The sequence below is a fragment of the Bufo gargarizans genome, chromosome 4, assembly GCF_014858855.1.
Source record: "Bufo gargarizans isolate SCDJY-AF-19 chromosome 4, ASM1485885v1, whole genome shotgun sequence".
Classification (NCBI taxonomy): domain Eukaryota; kingdom Metazoa; phylum Chordata; class Amphibia; order Anura; family Bufonidae; genus Bufo; species Bufo gargarizans.
Window position 1 is genome coordinate 173,337,281 of NC_058083.1, and position 19,828 is coordinate 173,357,108.

At 41.9% G+C, this 19,828-nt stretch overlaps 1 protein-coding gene across 1 annotated transcript in view; it reads right to left on the reverse strand.

Moving 5' to 3' along the window:
• The window catches only part of NAALADL2 (N-acetylated alpha-linked acidic dipeptidase like 2), a 1,185,913-nt gene that overhangs the window by 100,502 nt on the left and 1,065,583 nt on the right, over positions 1-19,828 (reverse strand). The window contains exon 12 of the mRNA XM_044292072.1: positions 13,818-13,911. Within this exon, the coding sequence (XP_044148007.1) occupies positions 13,818-13,911 (94 nt within the window). The remainder of the gene's footprint in view (positions 1-13,817; positions 13,912-19,828) is intronic.

A 19,828-nucleotide genomic window follows, 5' to 3' on the forward strand; every position in this document is an offset into this window, starting at 1 on the left:
GCCTTGGTCCCATCTGCAGCAGCTGGCTTCTCCTCTGTGTGGTCCTGGTATCTTCTCTCTGCTTCAGACAATAGCTGGTTTGAGGACCATATTTTTTGCCCTCTAAGACGCACCAGCTCATAAGACGCACCTAGGTTTTAGAGGAGGATAATAAGAAAAAAATATTTTCCATTGCACATCAGGTCAGACCAGCAATCAGACCCCCCAATGTTAATCAGACCTCAAATCAGACCCCCAATGCCTCAGATTAGACCCCCATGTCAGCCATCAGTCCCCCTGGTCAGCCATCATGCCCCCATGTCAGCCATCATGCCCCCATGTCAGCCATTAGCGAAAATAAAATAAAAAATGTCTTACCTCTCCTTCACTTGGATGCCGCCGTTCCTCACCACCAGCGCTCTCTCTCTTCTTCCTGGTTCTCGGCTGTCAGCTGTGAAGACTGCGCACAGTGAGTTCACATGGTGCGCAGCCCTTTACAGCAGACAGTCGAGCAGAGGACCAGGAAGCGGTGAGTACAGATCCTTCACCACTTCCCGGTCCTCCAGTACTAATGAAGCGCTTCCAAAATGGAAGCCCTTCATTAGTATTCGCCCCATACGACCCAGGGGCGAAAAATACAGGCTATTTAAAAAAAAAAAAAGTTAAATTTTTTCCGCCCCGCCCACCCGCCTGCCCACCCCCCTGTCTCTGCACCCTAAGGCATCTGGCCCTGTATATGTAATAAGGCCAATTTATTGGCCTGTTTTTGTGGGAGGGGCTCTGCCCCGCTATTTAGGGTCACTCTCCCCCCTCCATTTTCTACGTCAGTTTCAGCACACGTTACCAGGTGAACGTGGCTACAGCAGACTACAGCGCTACAACATTCCCACACTGCCCCTTGTGCGTCTCCGTACTGCGCCCCACAAGCCAGGTAAGTAGCTGCCTCAGTCAGCGGCCCCTTTGATTCAGTCCGGTTGGCGGCGCCGACTCCCCAGGTAAGGGGGGGAGTCACGCTGCACCGGAGCAATCTGCCCGGCAGCCCCGGCTCCCACTCAGTGGTAGGTAGGATGCAGGGTTCAGTGTGATCCCAAGTTTTGTCACTTAGTTAATGTTTGGCATGGGCCGCTGTGCCATTAGTGAGGCAGTTTTATTTTCTTTTACTCACGTTTTGTCCCCTTTCCTGTATCAGCTGGCTTGCTTGCTCCTGGTCTCCCACGTGGTGTCTTTGGCAGTTACGCTCCCCGATCCTGTCTGGGTTCTTGCGCCCCTGGTGGCCACAGCTGGGTATGCAGGCCAGGGGTTCGCAAGTCAGCATTGTTGCAGGCTAGGATACTGGTGCCCTCTGGTGTTTCACTCTTGCTATTGCACGATAAATAAATAAAAAAATAATATATATATATATATATATATATATACTCTTTTCATGTGTTTGCAAAAAAATAAAAAATAAAATGTATACACTCATTTTATATGTTTGCAAAAAAAATGTGTACATACTTATTTTATATGTTTGCGAAAATAAATAAATTTAAAATATATACTCATATGTTTGCAAAATATATATATATATATATATATATATATATATTTACGAAAAACTAAAAATTATAATATATATATATATATATACGTACAATGGTTATAGCAAGGTTCTCCATTCTCATCTCACTAGATCATGTTCAGTCATTTTCAGGTACGATATTATCATGTTTGTTCGCTTCATACCGTTACAGACTACGCATAGCACGCTTGTATATTCTTCAATCTCGTTCACATTTCAAGTCACGTATCGCCGTTTCCTTATCCATTTAAGTATGTTTTTCGTTCTCTCTCCAGGGATGATCTTTCTTCTCAGGGTCAACTATCGATTCTGGGTGGTCCAGTTTTGTTTCCAACAGGTAGTATAGGGAAGTTTCAGGGGTAGGTTCGCTCCCTTATTTGTTTTCTAAACTCACGGTTTCAACTCAGGTATTCTCCTCAACTTGCCATCTGCTCTTCCCGTGCTGTGGGTAAGTCAGCTCAGTCTGTCGGTTGCAGCAATTCTCGGTCACCACCAGGTGACACCATTCGCAATAGCATGTTTGGCCACACCACATTATTCGGTGGTAGGTTTGTCACTGGTGTCTGGTCTCGGGTCATGTCGCTGAGCCTCATTGTTACATACTGTACCTACAGGACCATGTCTCACGCTTTTAATATTGTGGAGGCCTCGGTCAATGATAATGCCACCAGACTGTCCAAAGGGGGTAGCATCCAGTCATTACGGAATTGGACCGTACCCAAGTTGATGTCGGAGCTATCCAGGAGGGGTATACCGTTTTCAGCCTCGGCCAGAAAGGCAGAATCATACCGCCTACTCATGTCCAATTCAAGTCCTCAACACCAGGAGGAAGTCTCTATGGCCACAGTCCAGACGTCACTCGCTCAAATTCATGTTATGCTTAACAATCTCAGGTCATCGGTCACGGACATTCAATCCAGACTGGAAACTGTCGAGTCCCGTGGTGCCATCCTCACTCCTCAGAATCCGGAGTTGGCCATCCGGTCCACGTCCATCACTGGGGGTACCGGTTGAGAGTCTCAGTTCCCAATATCACTCCGGCTCTGGCATTTCTTGTTTGTTGAGACTGGAAAGGGATGCAGAGACCAGCGGGAATCCACAAAGTGTTGTAATGGAAGTGATGAAACATCAGTGAATTGAGAAAGACCCCATTCGCACAACCGTGTGACAGGTGTGTCCACGATCTGCATGTTGCAGTGAAAGATAGAACGTGTCCTATCTTTCACTGCAACATGTGGATCGTGGACCCATTGCAGTCAAGTCAGTATTTGGGGAGAATACGGCCAGTGCCCATGTTTTGCGAATACGCTATTTGTGGTCCGCAAAATGGACACATCCATCACACGGTCATGTGAATGGGGCCTAATACTTAATTTTATCCAAACCCTTGTACCATACAAGATTTGTTTTGTAAGGTTCCTTTTGCACAACTGTTGGAGTGACAATTGTATATTTATTGCTTAAATGAAAACTTAAAAAGGGGCGTGGGAAAACCTTTTATATTCCTATGATTTGCTATAGTCCATAAAAACCAAGAAGATAGATGCCTCTGGTACTGGTAAGAATGGATTTCAGGTCTATATACATAGCTGAAATGCTTGAAGGCAATGGGCACCTTTGGGAACAGTATTTTTGTTATTGCATTTAGATAATTTTGGGTTAAAAAATAAATAAATAATTAGTTTGTCATTAGTAAGGATTTTAGCAGTTTTGCCTTGGCGGCATTCATATTCACTTCTAGACATATTCTTATTAGTTTGAGAATAGGTGTTTATGAGCAGTCAGGAGTTCGGAGATGACGGCTGCGGGTCGGGCCTACGGAGTGGCTCCCCAATGGATTCAGTGTGAGGCAGAGAGCAATGGTCTGTGGGTTTGGTGAAGGTGAAAGCTGTTGGTCACTATGAAAAACATTCAATTGAAAAAGTGATTTTTGACCTGGAATGGATAGTATGCAGTGATAACAGTATTGCTCACAAAGGTGCCCATAGCCGTTAAGCAGATTTGTACTGAATTTAGATGATAATGTGCAAGTGTTAATGGCTCTCTGTGGGCAATTATCATTTTAGAGACCTCACCGGGACTGAAGTACTTGATGAATGTGGTACAGAACTGTTCTGGTGAATTATTGAAAACTATAAGTGTTATTGCATATTCCTGCCCTACCTGTATGACTGTAAAAACGAATGTGCACGTGTGTGTATATAACAGAAAGGAATCATTGTTTGTGGTACAGTATGTCAAATTCATTTTCCCCAAATGTTTTAAGCCTCTGGTCGTTTTAAGGATAGCTGCTGCAGAACCCTTGAAAGTCACACGACTTGAAGAAGCACTCTTGCAGGCATTTTTGTTCTCTGGCCGGTTGGGGGGTACATGGTGTGAACTGTGGTGAAGGTAATCTCATCAGTGACTGTAATTTTGAGTTGAGACCTCCCTTCTGATCCTCAGATGTGTCATGTGAACACTAATCTCCAACTGACACAGGACAGGAAGTCAGTTACTTCTCTATTAATTCCTATGAGACTGACGCCGAGGCTAATTTAGGAATACATAGAGACGTTGGCTTCCTGTACACACATAAGATGCTGTGCTATTTGAATTGTCAGAGTGTTGGGCACGGCTGAGGATCAGGGGGGAAGGGATAACTCACAGTCGCTGGTAGGAAGGTTGCCTCCACTACAGTTTGCATCGAGGGCCTTTCTAGCAGGTCAGAGTATGGGAATGTGTTCAGGAGTGCTTCTTTAATGTGTGTTGTATATCTAGCAGTGTTGACCTTAGAAGTGGTGTTCATCGATCGAATGGGCTGCTGTAACGACACAGACCTTTCACTGCAGTTGAGCCAACTGTCCATATCCTTAGTCTTAAAGGGGTTGTCCGAGTTATGAAAAAAAAATAATATAGCACTGAAAATCTGATATATAACTGAGCTAAGCAAGTTTTATGCAAAAAAAAAAAAAAAAAAAAAAAAAATATATATATATATATATATATATATATATATATATATATATATATATATATTTTTTTTTTTTTCTCATTTCCCTGGTTCTTTTCTGGCCCTTTGTTTACATGCAATAAGAAACAATCTCTGCCCCTCCCCCTGCACTGCTAAGGGAGTGAATACAAGAGCTGCCCTGAGTGACATGTCTGCCTGCTGGGAGACTCTGCAGCATGTTGTATGTGTAGGACTATAAGTTCCAGCTGTATAATGACACTGCTAAGGGAGTGGATACAAGTGCTGCCCTGAGTGACATGTCTGCCTGCTGGGAAACTCTGCAGTATGTTTTATGTGTAGAGCTACAATTCCTAGCTGTACAATGACACTGCTAAGGGAGTGAATACTAGTGCTGCCCTGAGTGACATGTCTGCCTGCTGGGAGAGTCTGCAGCATGTTGTATGTGTAGAACTACAAGTCCCAGCTGTATAATGACACTGCTAAGGGAGTGAATACAAGTGCTGCCCCGAGTGACATGTCTGCCTGCTGGGAGACTCAGCAGCATGTTTTATGTGTAGGACTACAAGTCCCAGCTGTATAATGACACTGCTAAAGGAGTGAATACAAATGCTGCCCTGAGTGACATGTCTGCCTGCTGGGAGACTCTGCAGCATGTTGTATGTATAGAACTACAAGTCCCAGCTGTATAATGACACTGCTAAGAGAGTGAATACAAGAGCTGCCCTGAGTGACATGTCTGCCTGCTGGGAGACTCAGCAGCATGTTGCATGTGTAGGACTACAAGTCCCAGCTGTAAAATGACACTGCTAAGGGAGTGGATACAAGATCTGCCCTGAGTGACATGTCTGCCTGCTGGGAGACTCAGCAGCATGTTTTATGTGTAGAACTACAAGTCCCACCTGCATTATGACACTGCTAAGGGAGTGAATACAAATGCTGCCCTGAGTGACATGTCTGCCTGCTGGGAGACTCTGCAGCATGTTGTATGTGTAGGACTACAAGTCCCAGCTGTATAATGACACTGCTAAGGGAGTGGATACAAGAGCTGACCTGAGTGCTGGGAGACTCTGCAGCATGTTGTATGTGTAGGACTACAAGTCCCAGCTGTATAATGACACTGCTAAGGGAGTGGATACAAGAGCTGCCCTGAGTGCTGGGAGACTCTGCAGCATGTTGTATGTGTAGGACTACATGTTCCACTTGTATAATGACACTTCTAATACACACAGGATCTTCCCCCTACCTTCTTGTGCAATGCTCTCTCTAGTATATCAGCTCCAGTGCCCAGCATTGTCTCCTCACTGCCTGCAGAGCTGTGCAGCTGAAGGGGTTAAGAATCCTAGCAGAGAGTAGACAGCAGTGAAGGAAGGGGGGGCGTGGCCAGCACAGTGACATCTCGTTTACAGGATTGTAAACAACCTTTATGAGAGCAGGGAGAGAAGCTGACATCACAGGTCATGTGACCCTCAGCGAAATCTGAGAAACCAGCCACCGGAGATAAAGTGAGTGAATTGGAAAGCTGTTACATTTGCTTAGTTAGGAACATAGAAAGAACAAAAAAATAACTCGGACAACCCCTTTAAAGGCGTCATTGCGGCGGCTCTCCCAGGTCACACTAACGCCGATTGGCGTCATCTCGCGATGGCCGAGATTTCCTGTGAACGCGCGCACACAGGCGCGCGCGTTCACAGGAACGGAAGGTAAGCGAGTGGATCTCCAGCCTGCCAGCGGCGATCGTTCGCTGGCAGGCTGGAGATGCAATTTTTTTAACCCCTAACAGGTATATTAGACGCTGTTTTGATAACAGCGTCTATTATACCTGCTACCCGGTCCTCTGGTGGTCCCTTTTGTTTGGATCGACCACCAGAGGACACAGGTAGCTCTGTAATAAGTAGCACCAAACACCACACTACACTACACCCCCCCTGTCACTTATTAACCCCTTATGAACCCCTGATCACCCCATATAGACTCCCTTATCACCCCCATGTCATTGATCACCCCCCTGTAAGTCTCCATTCAGATGTCCGTATGTATTTTACAGATCCACGCATCCATGGATCGGATCCGCAAAACACATACGGACGTCTGAATGGAGCCTTACAGGGGGGTGATCAATGACAGGGGGGTGATCACCCCATATACACTCTCTGATCACCCCCTGTCATTGATCACCCCCCTGTAAGGCTCCATTCAGATGTCCGTATGTATTTTACAGATCCACGCATCCATGGATCGGATCCGCAAAACACATACGGACGTCTGAATGGAGCCTTACAGGGGGTGACCAATGACAGGGGGGGTGATCACCCCATATACACTCCCTGATCACCCCCTGTCATTGATAACCCCCCTGTAAGGCTCCATTCAGACGCCCGTATGTGTTTTACGGATCCACGCATCCATGGATCGGATCCGCAAAACACATACGGACGTCTGAATGGAGCCTTACAGGGGGGTGATCAATGACAGGGGGGTGATCACCCCATAGACACTCCCTGATCACCCCCTGTCATTGATCACCCCCCTGTAAGGCTCCATTCAGACGTCCGTATGTGTTTTGCGGATCCGATCCATGTATCCGTGGATCCGTAAAAAACATATGGACGTCTGAATGGAGCCTTTCAGGGGGGCGATCAGTGACAGGAGGGTGATCACCCCATATACACTCCCTGATCACCCCCCTGTCATTGATCACCCCCCTGTAAGGCTCCATTCAGACATTTTTGGGGCCCAAGTTAGCGGAAATCGTTTTTTTTTTTTTTTTTTTCTTACAAAGTCTCATATTCCACTAACTTGTGTCAAAAAATAAAATCTCACATGAACTCACCATACCCCTCACGGAATCCAAATGCGTAACATTTTTTAGACATTTATATTCCAGACTTCTTCTCACACTTTAGGGCCCCTAAAATGCCAGGGCAGTATAAATACCCCACATGTGACCCCATTTTGGAAAGAAGACACCCCAAGGTATTCCGTGAGGGGCATATTGAGTCCATGAAAGATTGACATTTTTGTCCCAAGTTAGCAGAAAGGGAGACTTTGTGAGAAAAAACAAAAAAAAAATCAATTTCCGCTAACTTGTGCCCAAAAAAAAAATAATTCTATGAACTCGCCATGCCCCTCATGGAATACCTTGGGGTGTCTTCTTTCCAAAATGGGGTCACATGTGGGGTATTTATACTGCCCTGGCATTTTAGGGGCCCTAAAGCGTGAGAAGAAGTCTGGGATCCAAATGTCCAAAAATGCCCTCCTAAAAGGAATTTGGGCCCCTTTGCGCATCTAGGCTGCAAAAAAGTGTCACACATGTGGTATCGCTGTACTCAGGAGAAGTTGGGCAATGTGTTTTGGGGTGTCATTTTACATATACCCATGCTGGGTGAGATAAATATTTTGGTCAAATGCCAACTTTGTATAAAAAAAATTGGAAAAGTTGTCTTTTGCAGAGATATTTCTCTCACCCAGCATGGGTATATGTAAAATGACACCCCAAAACACATTCCCCAACTTCTACTGAGTACGGCAATACCACATGTGTGACACTTTTTGTCACAAGTTAGCGGAAACTGATGATTATTTTTTTCATTTTTTTTTCTTACAAAGTCTCATATTCCACTAACTTGTGACAAAAAATAAAAAAATCCATAAACTCACCATACCCCTCACGAAATACCTTAGGGTGTCTTTTTTTCCAAAATGGGGTCACTTGTGGGGTAGTTACACTGCCCTGGCATTCTAGGGGCCCAAATGTGTGGTAAGTAGTTTGAAATCAAAATCTGTAAAAAATGGCCGGTGAAATCCTAAAGGTGCTCTTTGGAATGTGGGCCCATTTGCCCACCTAGGCTGCAAAAAAGTGTCACACATGTGGTATCGCCGTACTCAGGAGAAGTTGGGGAATGTGTTTTGGGGTGTCATTTTACATATACCCATGCTGGGTGAGATAAATATCTCGTCAAAAGACAACTTTTCCCATTTTTTTATACAAAGTTGGCATTTGACCGAGATATTTCTCTCACCCAGCATGAGTATATGTAAAATGACACCCCAAAACACATTTCCCAACTTCTCCTGAGTACGGCGATACCAGATGTGTGACACTTTTTTGCAGCCTAGGTGGGCAAAGGGGCCCACATTCCAAAGAGCACCTTTAGGATTTCACAGGTCATTTTTTACAGATTTTGATTTCAAACTACTTCTCACGCATCTGGGCCCCTAAAATGCCAGGGCAGTATAACTACCCTACAAGTGACCCCATTTTGGAAAGAAGACCCCTAAGGTATTTTGTGATGGGCATAGTGAGTTCATGGAAGTTTTTATTTTTTGTCACAAGTTAGTGGAATATGAGACTTTGTAAGGAAAAAAAAAAAAAAAAATCATCATTTTCCGCTAACTTGTGACAAAAAATAAAAAGTTCTATGAACTCACTATGCCCATCAGTGAATAACTTAGGGTGTCTACTTTCCGAAATGGTGGGGTGTTTGTACTGTCTGGGCATTGTAGAACCTCAGGAAACATGACAGGTGCTCAGAAAGTCAAAGCTGCTTCAAAAAGCGGAAATTCACATTTTTGTACCATAGTTTGTAAACGCTATAACTTTTACCGAAACCATTTTTTTTTGACACAAACATTTTTTTTTTATCAAAGACATGTAGAACAATAAATTTATCGAAAAATTTATATATGGATGTCGTTTTTTTTGCAAAATTTTACAACTGAAAGTGAAAAATGTCATTTTTTTGCAAAAAAATCATTAAATTTCGATTAATAACAAAAAAAGTAAAAATGTCAGCTGCAATGAAATACCACCAAATGAAAGCTCTATTAGTGAGAAGAAAAGGAGGTAAAATTAATTTGGGTGGTAAGTTGCATGACCGAGCAATACACTGCTAAATTTGTGGAGTGCCGATTTGTAAAAAAGGGCCTGGTCACTAGAGGGGTATAAACCTGTGGTCCTTAAGTGGTTAAGGCATCTTTCAGATGGCTGTAATGTGGACACATTTAAGCCCCCACCAATCCATACTGTGGATTTAGTGATCCGAACTTTCGGCATTTTGAATTCCTCCGATAATCTTATTTTGGGTCATTATCCCCAAAAAGGCCTAGCCCATCGTTTTGTGATCGGTGAGGGGTTTTCTCCTTGGGGCCGCTACAGATCATCAGAACCATATGACCATACACATGTGGATGTGTCTAGTACACAAGTGAACAGGGTCTAAACTGCAGTCACAAGCACAGCCACATGCATATGGAAGCAGCGTTACCCCTTCACTCTGCTGATCAGCAGGCGACCCAAGATGGGACCCTCACACATTGATGGCCTATCCTAAGAATATACTGTCAGTATAAAATATACTGTCTGCAGTAAAAACGAGAAAACTCGGTGCACTTAATTAAAGGGAACTATAAAATGAGGGATTGACACTTAGAATATATAGATAAGATTTCATTCTGCATTTTCTTTTTACCTGGCTAAGCTCTCTCTCATTGATCCTGTTTCTAGATTCCTTGTATTTAATTGTCAACCTTTTTTTTTTTTTTTTTTTGAGTATTTATATTGTTTCTTATGGTATATATGATATCCCATTATATAATGCAAATAATAAAAAAAGAAAGAAATAAAATTCTACAACTCACAGCCAGTGTTCAGCGAATCTCAGGATAAAATTGATTCACCGCAAAGCCGAATTTCCTCGTGCTTTATGGTAGTGAATCGATTTACCTTAAATAATGTAAAAAACAAAAACACAAGAACAAAACAAAAAAAAAAGAAACAAAAAACCCCCCAAAAAACATACTTAACTGATCCATTTGATTGCGACGGGCCGGCCGCCGCCATCTTGCTTGAAGATCTTGGATCAGGTGTATGATATATATATATATTTTATTTTTTTATTGTATACTCTGTATGGCCAAAAATGTCCAGGCTACAAAAGGGTTCCAAACAAAAGACGCAGAGCTAGAATGTGGTTAGCAGCAGCACCATCTTTACGGCCAGAAGTAGTGGCAGTAGTAGCAGTAGGCCGCAGTTGTCCCTGCTGGCTTTGGAAAGATACAACATTATAGTTAAGGAGAGAGAGAGGATGGCATAGTGGATTGGATGGCTCACTCCTCATCTCAGTCACAGAAGGAGGGAGTGGAAGTGACTTCAGAGTCCGACACAGTGCCATGGAGCCAGCCAAAGAACCCACCATGATATCTCACAGTCTGATAGAAGAAAAAGAAAGGGTTAGGACTCCAATGACAATTGTGTGCTGGACAGGACCTAAGATCCAGATCAGGGTGCAGAGGAGGAGACAACATCAGGGGAGGAAGGTGATGGCAGCAGCAATAAAGTGCAGAGTCTACGTGGATCCCAAAGAACAGCCAGGGCCACGTCTGCTTTTGGATCTGGTGATGCCGCTGACACACTGGGTCGGCAAGGCCCAAAACATGCCAGAGCTAAGGGCAGCTTGGCTGCCTCTACCCCTCTGCAAGTATCTAAAGTCTGGCAGTTTTTCTCCATGCTGCTGGAAGACAAACGAATTGCCTTGTGCAAGAGCAAAATAAAATGTGGGCAGACAACCACAAACAAAGGCACCACAGCTCTATTAAACCACATGAATCAACATCACCCCATCCTGTGGGCAAACATAGGTGGCAACCAGCCACCACAGCAGGTTTTCCCTCCTCCTCCCAGTCCAGCTTGCAGTAGCTAGGTCGCATTCACGAACATTATAGTGTCTTTAACATCATCATTATCCCTCTCTGCTTGTCCGGCTCTGACTCCTATTCCTGTATCAACAAAGTAGTGGGTCCTCCTCTTCCTCCTCTGCTCCATCCACAGCCATTGATAATGGAATGACTGGCCAGGAAACAACTCTACATGTCCAGTTATCTCACCGTGTGCAAGCTTAATTCCCACCTGGCCAAGCTGCTGGTGCTGTCATACCATTTACATGAGTCTGCTGCCTTTGGGAGCGAATAGCGTGTTCTGAGCCTAGCTGGAAGATTCCTAGTCAACATTATTTCTCCAAAAATTCCATCCCTGCCGTGCACTTTCACGTGGTGGATAACATGGGTCATTCTCTGCATATTCATGCTGCTATGGACACCTGGAGTAGGGCCAAGGGATAGGTACAGTACATGTCTTTCATAGCCCACTGGATCAATGTTTTTCTGGCAAAGCAGCACCCCAGCAATGAGGCTCGTTCCTTTGGATACCCCCATAATTGTGTCGGCCTGTCTCCAACACCAGGCACTTATCCGCCTCCTCCCCTATGGACACATCCCTGTCCCCAACAGCAGCTTGGCATAGGGTCACTCACACTATCTGTCCTTCCTATCACATGTCATGTCAAGCGTTGCCACGTCGTGTTGGAGCTGATCGATCTGGAAGAGAGTAGCCACTCCAGCGAGCAGTTGCTCAAGTACATCAAGCAGCAAACAACCCGCTGGCTGTCTCCCTACTGACTCCAACTGGGCAAGGTGGTCAGAGACAACATTGTGGCCGCTCTGAATCTGGTTGAAATAACACATGCTCCCTGCATGTAATCAACCTAGCAGCGCTTTCTAAATAAGTACATTGGTTTGCACCAGGTTTTGCAAAGTCCAGGAGACTGTCCAAGCACTTAAGCCACTCTGCTAACAACACATATGAAAGGTACTCCTGCCTCTGCCCTAACAGAGTCATCCTTCTCCTGCTGCTACGAGCAGCAGAAGCCACAGCAGCAGCCATTTCAGTCTCCTCAACATTGTGGAATAGTTTTTCCACATGTCGTACCCGGCTGAGGCCAGTCAGCAAATTCACAGCTTCCATCTCAATGCCCAGGTTTAAGCTTACCTAAACTCTGGCTGGTCTTTGTCGCATACCCAGGTCATTGACCCCATGTATTTCTGGGCAGACAGATTAGAACAGTGGCCCAAATAGACCAAGTTGTCCTCCGCCAGTGTCCAAAACATCCCTTTTGTCCAAATGAACCAAGCCTGAATTCAAGAGGATTTTTACACTCCTCTAGCTGATTCCAATGGATAGACTTCATCTACCCTACCTTTCTGGCAGTCCCCATCTCGCCACTGTTGCTGTCTGTCTGCATGACTGCTGCTGCGGCCTGCATCATGTCACTAATGGCACTTGCCAACAATCACATTCCCCAAGGACACTTTAAAAAAAAAATCATGACACTGTGTGTGTTTAAACATCATATGTCCCTGATAAGTGACACTTTTTGAAAGCTTTGGAATATGAAAAAGCATGAGACATGTGCTGGTCTGGTGTCTTTTTAAACACACTGTATGATAACACTGTCAAATATGCGTTTACCCACAACTATGTATGTCAGCGTCTCTCAGACATTATTGACTATTGCTGTCATAGTGTCCAGAGCTTGGGGAGGGGGTAGAGGGGATGGTGGAGAGTCCTGGAACCAAACTTTTTTTTTAAATTCAAAGAACGGGACTCAAAACAAATCTCGACTGGTTTGATAATCTCCAATTAGCCACTTTCACAGGGCATCTCAGGAAGTTCCTTCTCAGTGGAAAATGCAATAAGCAGTCTCTGAGTAACACAGAATCTCATCACTGGTCCTACAGGTACACCTAGTCACCAATTCAAATCAATTTGTGTCAGATGAGAGACCAGGTTTTCTAAAAAGTCAAATGGGACGTAAGGTATTAAACCATTATACCTATCTCATACATTGGGGGCATATCGTTAGGATATGCCACCAATGTCAGATAGATGCAGGTCCCACCTTACACATATGTGTAAGCTCATATGTATAAGATCTGTGAATTCAATTTTGTATATATTTTTTTGTTTAATTACAGTACATCATATTTATTTTTATGTACTGTTTAAATAAAGATAACATTTTGAGTACCCATATCAGACACAAAAACAACAACCTTTCATGATGGATGGATAAAATAAATAAATACTTAAATAAAACCATGCATTTAAAAGGATACTTTGCAGAGCTTATAGAACTCTCAAAGTGCAGTGAATATAACATTATTAATATTTCAGTAATTCTTTCAGCTTAGGGTGGAATATAAAATTGCCTTTGCTTCTTCAAGTGCATCCATTTTAACGTACTTACAGAGATTTTGACTTAACTCCCAAAGGAGTGTAACCTTTAGCTACCCTACACACAATTGTTGAAAAGTAGTGCGAACATTCATTTGACAAATCATTTGTTTAGAGTGAGTCCAGGGGAAAAAAATGTATATCTGTTTAAGCAAAGTAACAAAAAGTACAGCATAGTTTCTTCTTTGTGCAGTAATCATCAAAAATATGGCTTAGAAAAGAAACAATAATGCATAACAGAGCACCTTGTGGATTACCTTCAATTTGCTTCTGAATTTCCAGTGCTATATCCAGTGCATTAAAGGGTAAAACTGGATCACTTGCTATTCGCAGAACCATTTCTGAGGTCAACTGAAAGAACACAAAAACAAAAACTAAGTTTATAGATTGATTATTTGCGCAATCATAAAAAAATTATATTCTTTATTACTAAAGCTGCTGCAATCTAACATCCTCTATAAAATGTGAAGAATAAAAATATGGTCTTTTATATGAATAAAGGTGAACAAATTGAATCTAAAATTCAGATTTTTTATTTATTATTATTTCTGGTTCAAAAGAATTTGAATTATTTTTTGTGACTTGTTTGAGAAAAATGCAGACAAACATTAGAAATATCAAGAGAGAGAGAGAGAGAGAAAAAAAGTATACATATTAGGTATTGTCTCGTCAGAACCTCAACTGTAAAAATACCACATTACCTATCCCCTCAGATGAGCACCATTAAAATAAAAATGGTGTAAAAAAAAAAAGCCATTTTTTGTCACCTTACATCACAAAAAGTGTAATAGCAAGCGATCAAAAAGTCATATGCACCCCAAAATAGTGCCAATAAAACCATCCTCTCATCCTGCAAAAAATAAGCCCCTACCTAAGACAATCGGCTAAAAACAAAAATTTACTCTCAGACTATGGAGATACTAATATGTTTTTTTTTTGCTGTTTAAAAAAGGATATTATAGTGTAAAACCTAAATAAATGTAAAAATAAATGACATATTAAGTATTGCCGCTTCTGTAAGAATCTGCTCTAAAAAAATAACACATCACTTAACCCCTCAGATGAACACAGTCAAAAAATGTTTTCCATTTTAATCAATTTTTTTCATTAACAAAACAAGGGTTAACAGTCAAACAAAACTCTATATTTATGGCCCTGATTCAGTAGTTTACATAAGCACCCCATTATGTAGTCATAAAATGCTGTATGGCCAAATGGAAGGGCGCACAAGGAAAGTAGCGCCATATGGTTTTTGGAAGGCAGATTTAGCTGGACTGTTTTTTTTGACACTATGTCCCATTTGAAGCCCCACTGATGCACCCTAGAGTAGAAACTCCATAAAAGTGACCCCACCTAAGAAACTACACCCCTCAAGGTATTCAAAACTGGTTTTAAAAACTTTGTTAACCCCTTAGGTGTTATGCAAGAGTTATTGGCAAGTGGAGATGACATTTCAGAATTTCAATTTTTCGTAACCTTGCCCCACAAAAATATAATAAAGAGCAACCAAAAATCATATGTACCCTAAAAATAGTCCCAACAAAACTGCCACCTTATCCCATAGTTTCCAAAATGGGGTCACTTCTTTGGAGTTTCTACTCTATGGGTGCATCAGGGGGGCTTCAAATGGGACATGGTTTAAATTAAACCAGTCCAGCAAAATCTGCCTTCCAGAAACTATATGGTGTTCCTTTCCTTCTGAACCCTGCCGTGTGCCTGTACAGTAGTTTACAACCACATATGGGGTGTTTCTATAAACTACAGAATCAGGGCAATAAATATTGAGTTTTGTTTGTCTGTTAACCAGTTTTAACTGAGGGGTGTAGTTTCTAAAATTGGGTAATTTTTAGGTGGTTTCTATTATGTAAGCCTCACAAAGTGACAGATTTGCTTCTAAACTTCTAAGCCTTGTAACGTCCCCCAAAAATAAAATGGCATTCCTAAAATGATCCAAACATGAAGTAGACATATGGGGAATGTAAATTAATAACTATTTTTGTAGGTATTACTTTATATTATAGAAGTGGAGAAATTGAAACATTTCATTAGCCATGTTCTTAATCCAATTTTATATTTTAAGTTATTTTAAACATATGTATTTGACCTTTATTTGTACTGTCCTTCAGTAAAACTGATATCCATTGACCGTTTAATAGACCTCCAGCCACATAATCACTTGATCTTTTCTGTGCGGTGAATGCATAATTTTTGGGGCCTGTAATACACTGGCCTGCAGTAAAAATTATATCCCATAACAGTGTAATCTACCTCCAGCCACATACTAGTTATTTTCTGTACTCTGAATGCATACTTTTTGGGGCCCGTAGTCCACTGGCCTGCTGTAAAATTGATATCCAATGACCATGTAATCTACCTTCAGCGACATACTTACTAGTTTTTTTCTTTACGCTAAATGCATAATTGTTGGGGCCTGTAATCCACTGGCCTGCTGTAAAATTGATATCCAATGACCAAGTAATCTACCTCCAGCCACATACATACTTGTTCTTTTCAATACGCTGAATGCATAAATTTTACTGATCTACTGTAAAATGTATATCCAATGACCGTGTAAATCTACCTCCAGCCACATATTTGCTTGTTCTTTACTGTACACTGAATGAATAGTTGTTGGGGCCTCGGAGGAATTCAACACCAGTTATGAACACGTTATCGAATTTCAACTATTATCATTATTATTTTTTTTAAAAGGGGGATTTTGTTAGCCATGTTTTTAATCCAATTTTATATTTTTAGTTATTTTAAACATATGTATTTGACCTGTATTTGTATTGGCCTGCAGTAAAATTTATATCCATTGACCATGTAATATGCCTCCGGCCACATAATCACTTGTTCTTTTATGTCCGGTGAATTCCTAATGTTTGGGGCCTGTAGTCCAGTGGCCTACAGTAATAAATGTATCCATTGACCGCATAATGTACCTCGAGCCACATAATCAGAATTTATTTTATGTCAGGCAAATGCCTAATTTTTAAGGCCCGTACTCCCGTGGCCTAAAATAAAAAATTTTGAGGCTCCGACAGGGCTCATTTCAGAGAATTTCCCTTTACTTAAAAATGTCCCCTGATTAAGATACATATTTTTTGTCATTAATCCCGCTCTAGTATGTCACTGTCCATGTTGTGGGACTATTTGTGCACTTCTACTAAGTGGCTGCAAATATGAGCTGAAGGTTTTTCAGATTTGCCTGCCATTAAAATGAATTGCGCGTTCAGCGAACTTGCGGTTCGCAAACATTTTATCGCTTTCATGCGATCGCATTCGCGAACCGTCCCGGTTGATGTTCGTCCATCAATACCAGTAATACACATGTATGAAAAAATGCTAAATTCCTAAAAACACCATAAAATAAATACAGGTAAAACTCGAAAAATTTGAATATCATCCAAAGTTCATTTATTTCAGTAATGCAACTTAAAAGGTGAAACTAATATATAACATAGACTCATTACACACAAAGCAAGATGTTTTAAGCTTTTATTTGTTATAATTTGGATGAATATTAGTGATGGGCAACATTCAAATTTGTGATATTTCGTGAATAATTGGTAGATTATAGATTATAGTGACCCACGCCTGTATTTCGAGCGTGGGTCACTATAGATAAATATCACATTGCCGATTTTTTGCGATCAAGAACATAATCTCGAATTTGTGAATTCTCTATTATATGACATATTAGAGAATTCACAAATTCGAGATTATTTTCTTGATCGCAAAAAATTGGCAATGTGATATTTAGCTATAGTGACCCACACTCGAAATACAGGCGTGGGTCACTATAGCTAAATTTTTCAAGCTGCTAGAAGTTTCCTGAGACTGGAGAAAATGTTTGTTACAGCAGAACATTACAATAGCTTTATATGCCGATAGAGTGCTTCAATATATTTGCGATTGTGAAATTGGCACCTATGATGCGAACATTTTGGCACAATAAGTGCAACTTTACATTTTAACAGGTCTGACAAGTATTGTCGTGAAGTTGTAACATCACAGCACTATGTACAGGGAGTGCAGAATTATTAGGCAAGTTGTATTTTTGAGGATTAATTTTATTATTGAACAACAACCATGTTCTAAATGAACCCAAAAAACTCATTAATATCAAAGCTGAATATTTTTGGAAGTAGTTTTTAGTTTGTTTTTAGTTTTAGCTATTTTAGGGGGATATCTGTGTGTGCAGGTGACTATTACTGTGCATAATTATTAGGCAACTTAGCAAAAAACAAATATATACCCATTTCAATTATTTATTTTTACCAGTGAAACCAATATAACATCTCAACATTCACAGATATACATTTCTGACATTCAAAAACAAAACAAAAACAAAATCAGTGACAAATATAGCCACCTTTCTTTGCAAGGACACTCAAAAGCCTGCCATGCATGGATTCTGTCAGTGTTTTGATCTGTTCACCATCAACATTGCGTGCAGCAGCAACCACAGCCTCCCAGACACTGTTCAGAGAGGTGTACTGTTTTCCCTGCTTGTAAATCTCACATTTGATGATGGACCACAGATTCTCAATGGGGTTCAAATCAGGTGAACAAGGAGGCCATGTCATTAGATTTTCTTCTTTTATACCCTTTCTTGCCAGCCACGCTGTGGAGTACTTGGACGCGTGTGATGGAGCATTGTCCTGCATGAAAATCATGTTTTTCTTGAAGGATGCAGACTTCTTCCTGTACCACTGCTTGAAGAAGGTGTCTTCCAGAAACTGGCAGTAGGACTGGGAGTTGAGCTTGACTCCATCCTCAACCCGAAAAGGCCCCACAAGCTCATCTTTGATGATACCAGTACTCCACCTCCACCTTGCTGGCGCCTGAGTCGGACTGGAGCTCTCTGCCCTTTACCAATCCAGCCACGGGCCCATCCATCTGGCCCATCAAGACTCACTCTCATTTCATCAGTCCATAAAACCTTAGAAAAAGTCAGTCTTGAGATATTTCCTGGCCCAGTCTTGACGTTTCAGCTTGTGTGTCTTGTTCAGTGGTGGTCGTCTTTCAGCCTTTCTTACCTTGGCCATGTCTCTGAGTATTACACACCTTGTGCTTTTGGGCACTCCAGTGATGTTGAAATATGGCCAAACTGGTGGCAAGTGGCATCTTGGCAGCTGCACGCTTGACTTTTCTCAGTTCATGGGCAGTTATTTTGCGCCTTGGTTTTTCCACACGCTTCTTGCAACCCTGTTGACTATTTTGAATGAAACGCTTGATTGTTCGATGATCACGTTTCAGAAGCTTTGCAATTTTAAGAGTGCTGCATCCCTCTGCAAGATATCTCACTATTTTTGACTTTTCTGAGCCTGTCAAGTCCTTCTTTTGACCCATTTTGCCAAAGGAAAGGAAGTTGCCTAATAATTATGCACACCTGATATAGGGTGTTGATGTCATTAGACCACACCCCTTCTCATTACAGAGATGCACATCACCTAATATGCTTAATTGGTAGTAGGCTTTCGAGCCTATACAGCTTGGAGTAAGACAACATGCATAAAGAGGATGATGTGGTCAAAATACTCATTTGCCTAATAATTCTGCACTCCCTGTATGTATGTATCATACATACAGCACTATGTATGTAGCATGTATGTATGGACAGCAGAACATATCATCTACACTATATCACTATCTAACCAACACTGACTATCTCCCAACCCTGTTACAACCTTGGCCGATTCTGTCTCCTCACTGCAGGTAGATTTGACCTTGATTAAAGATGATCTAACCAATGTGCAAGAAAAACTGAAGGAAACGGGTACAGAGGTTCAGTCTGTTCGGAGTGAGGTGGCGGGACTATCCAAGAAGGTCAAAGAAATAGATCAGGAGTATGTTAGGCTTAGGAACAAGCTGAATGACCTTGAGGATAGATCCCGTAGACAGAATCTGAGACATATGGGGTTCCCGTAGGGAGCAGAACAGCAGGATCCTGGGGGACTTACTCAAAAATGGTTTGACCAAATGTTGGGGTCAGACCATGACTCTACTACCTTCTGTGTTGAACAGGCTCATAGAAGAACTTAAAAAAAAAAAAAAAACTGAATGTAGTCCCCCTAGAGCACTTTTGGCCAGAATGCTTAGCTCCAGGGATAGAGATTGGGTGTTGAGGCGGAAAAAAGAGTGGATATCAGGGTTGGGACCAGCAGCTATCGGACATTTATGGCATATCCTGTGGATAGGTACTCCTTAAAAGAAATTGACTCATAAGGACAAAGCTTATTTACATGTTTTATTTAGGCAT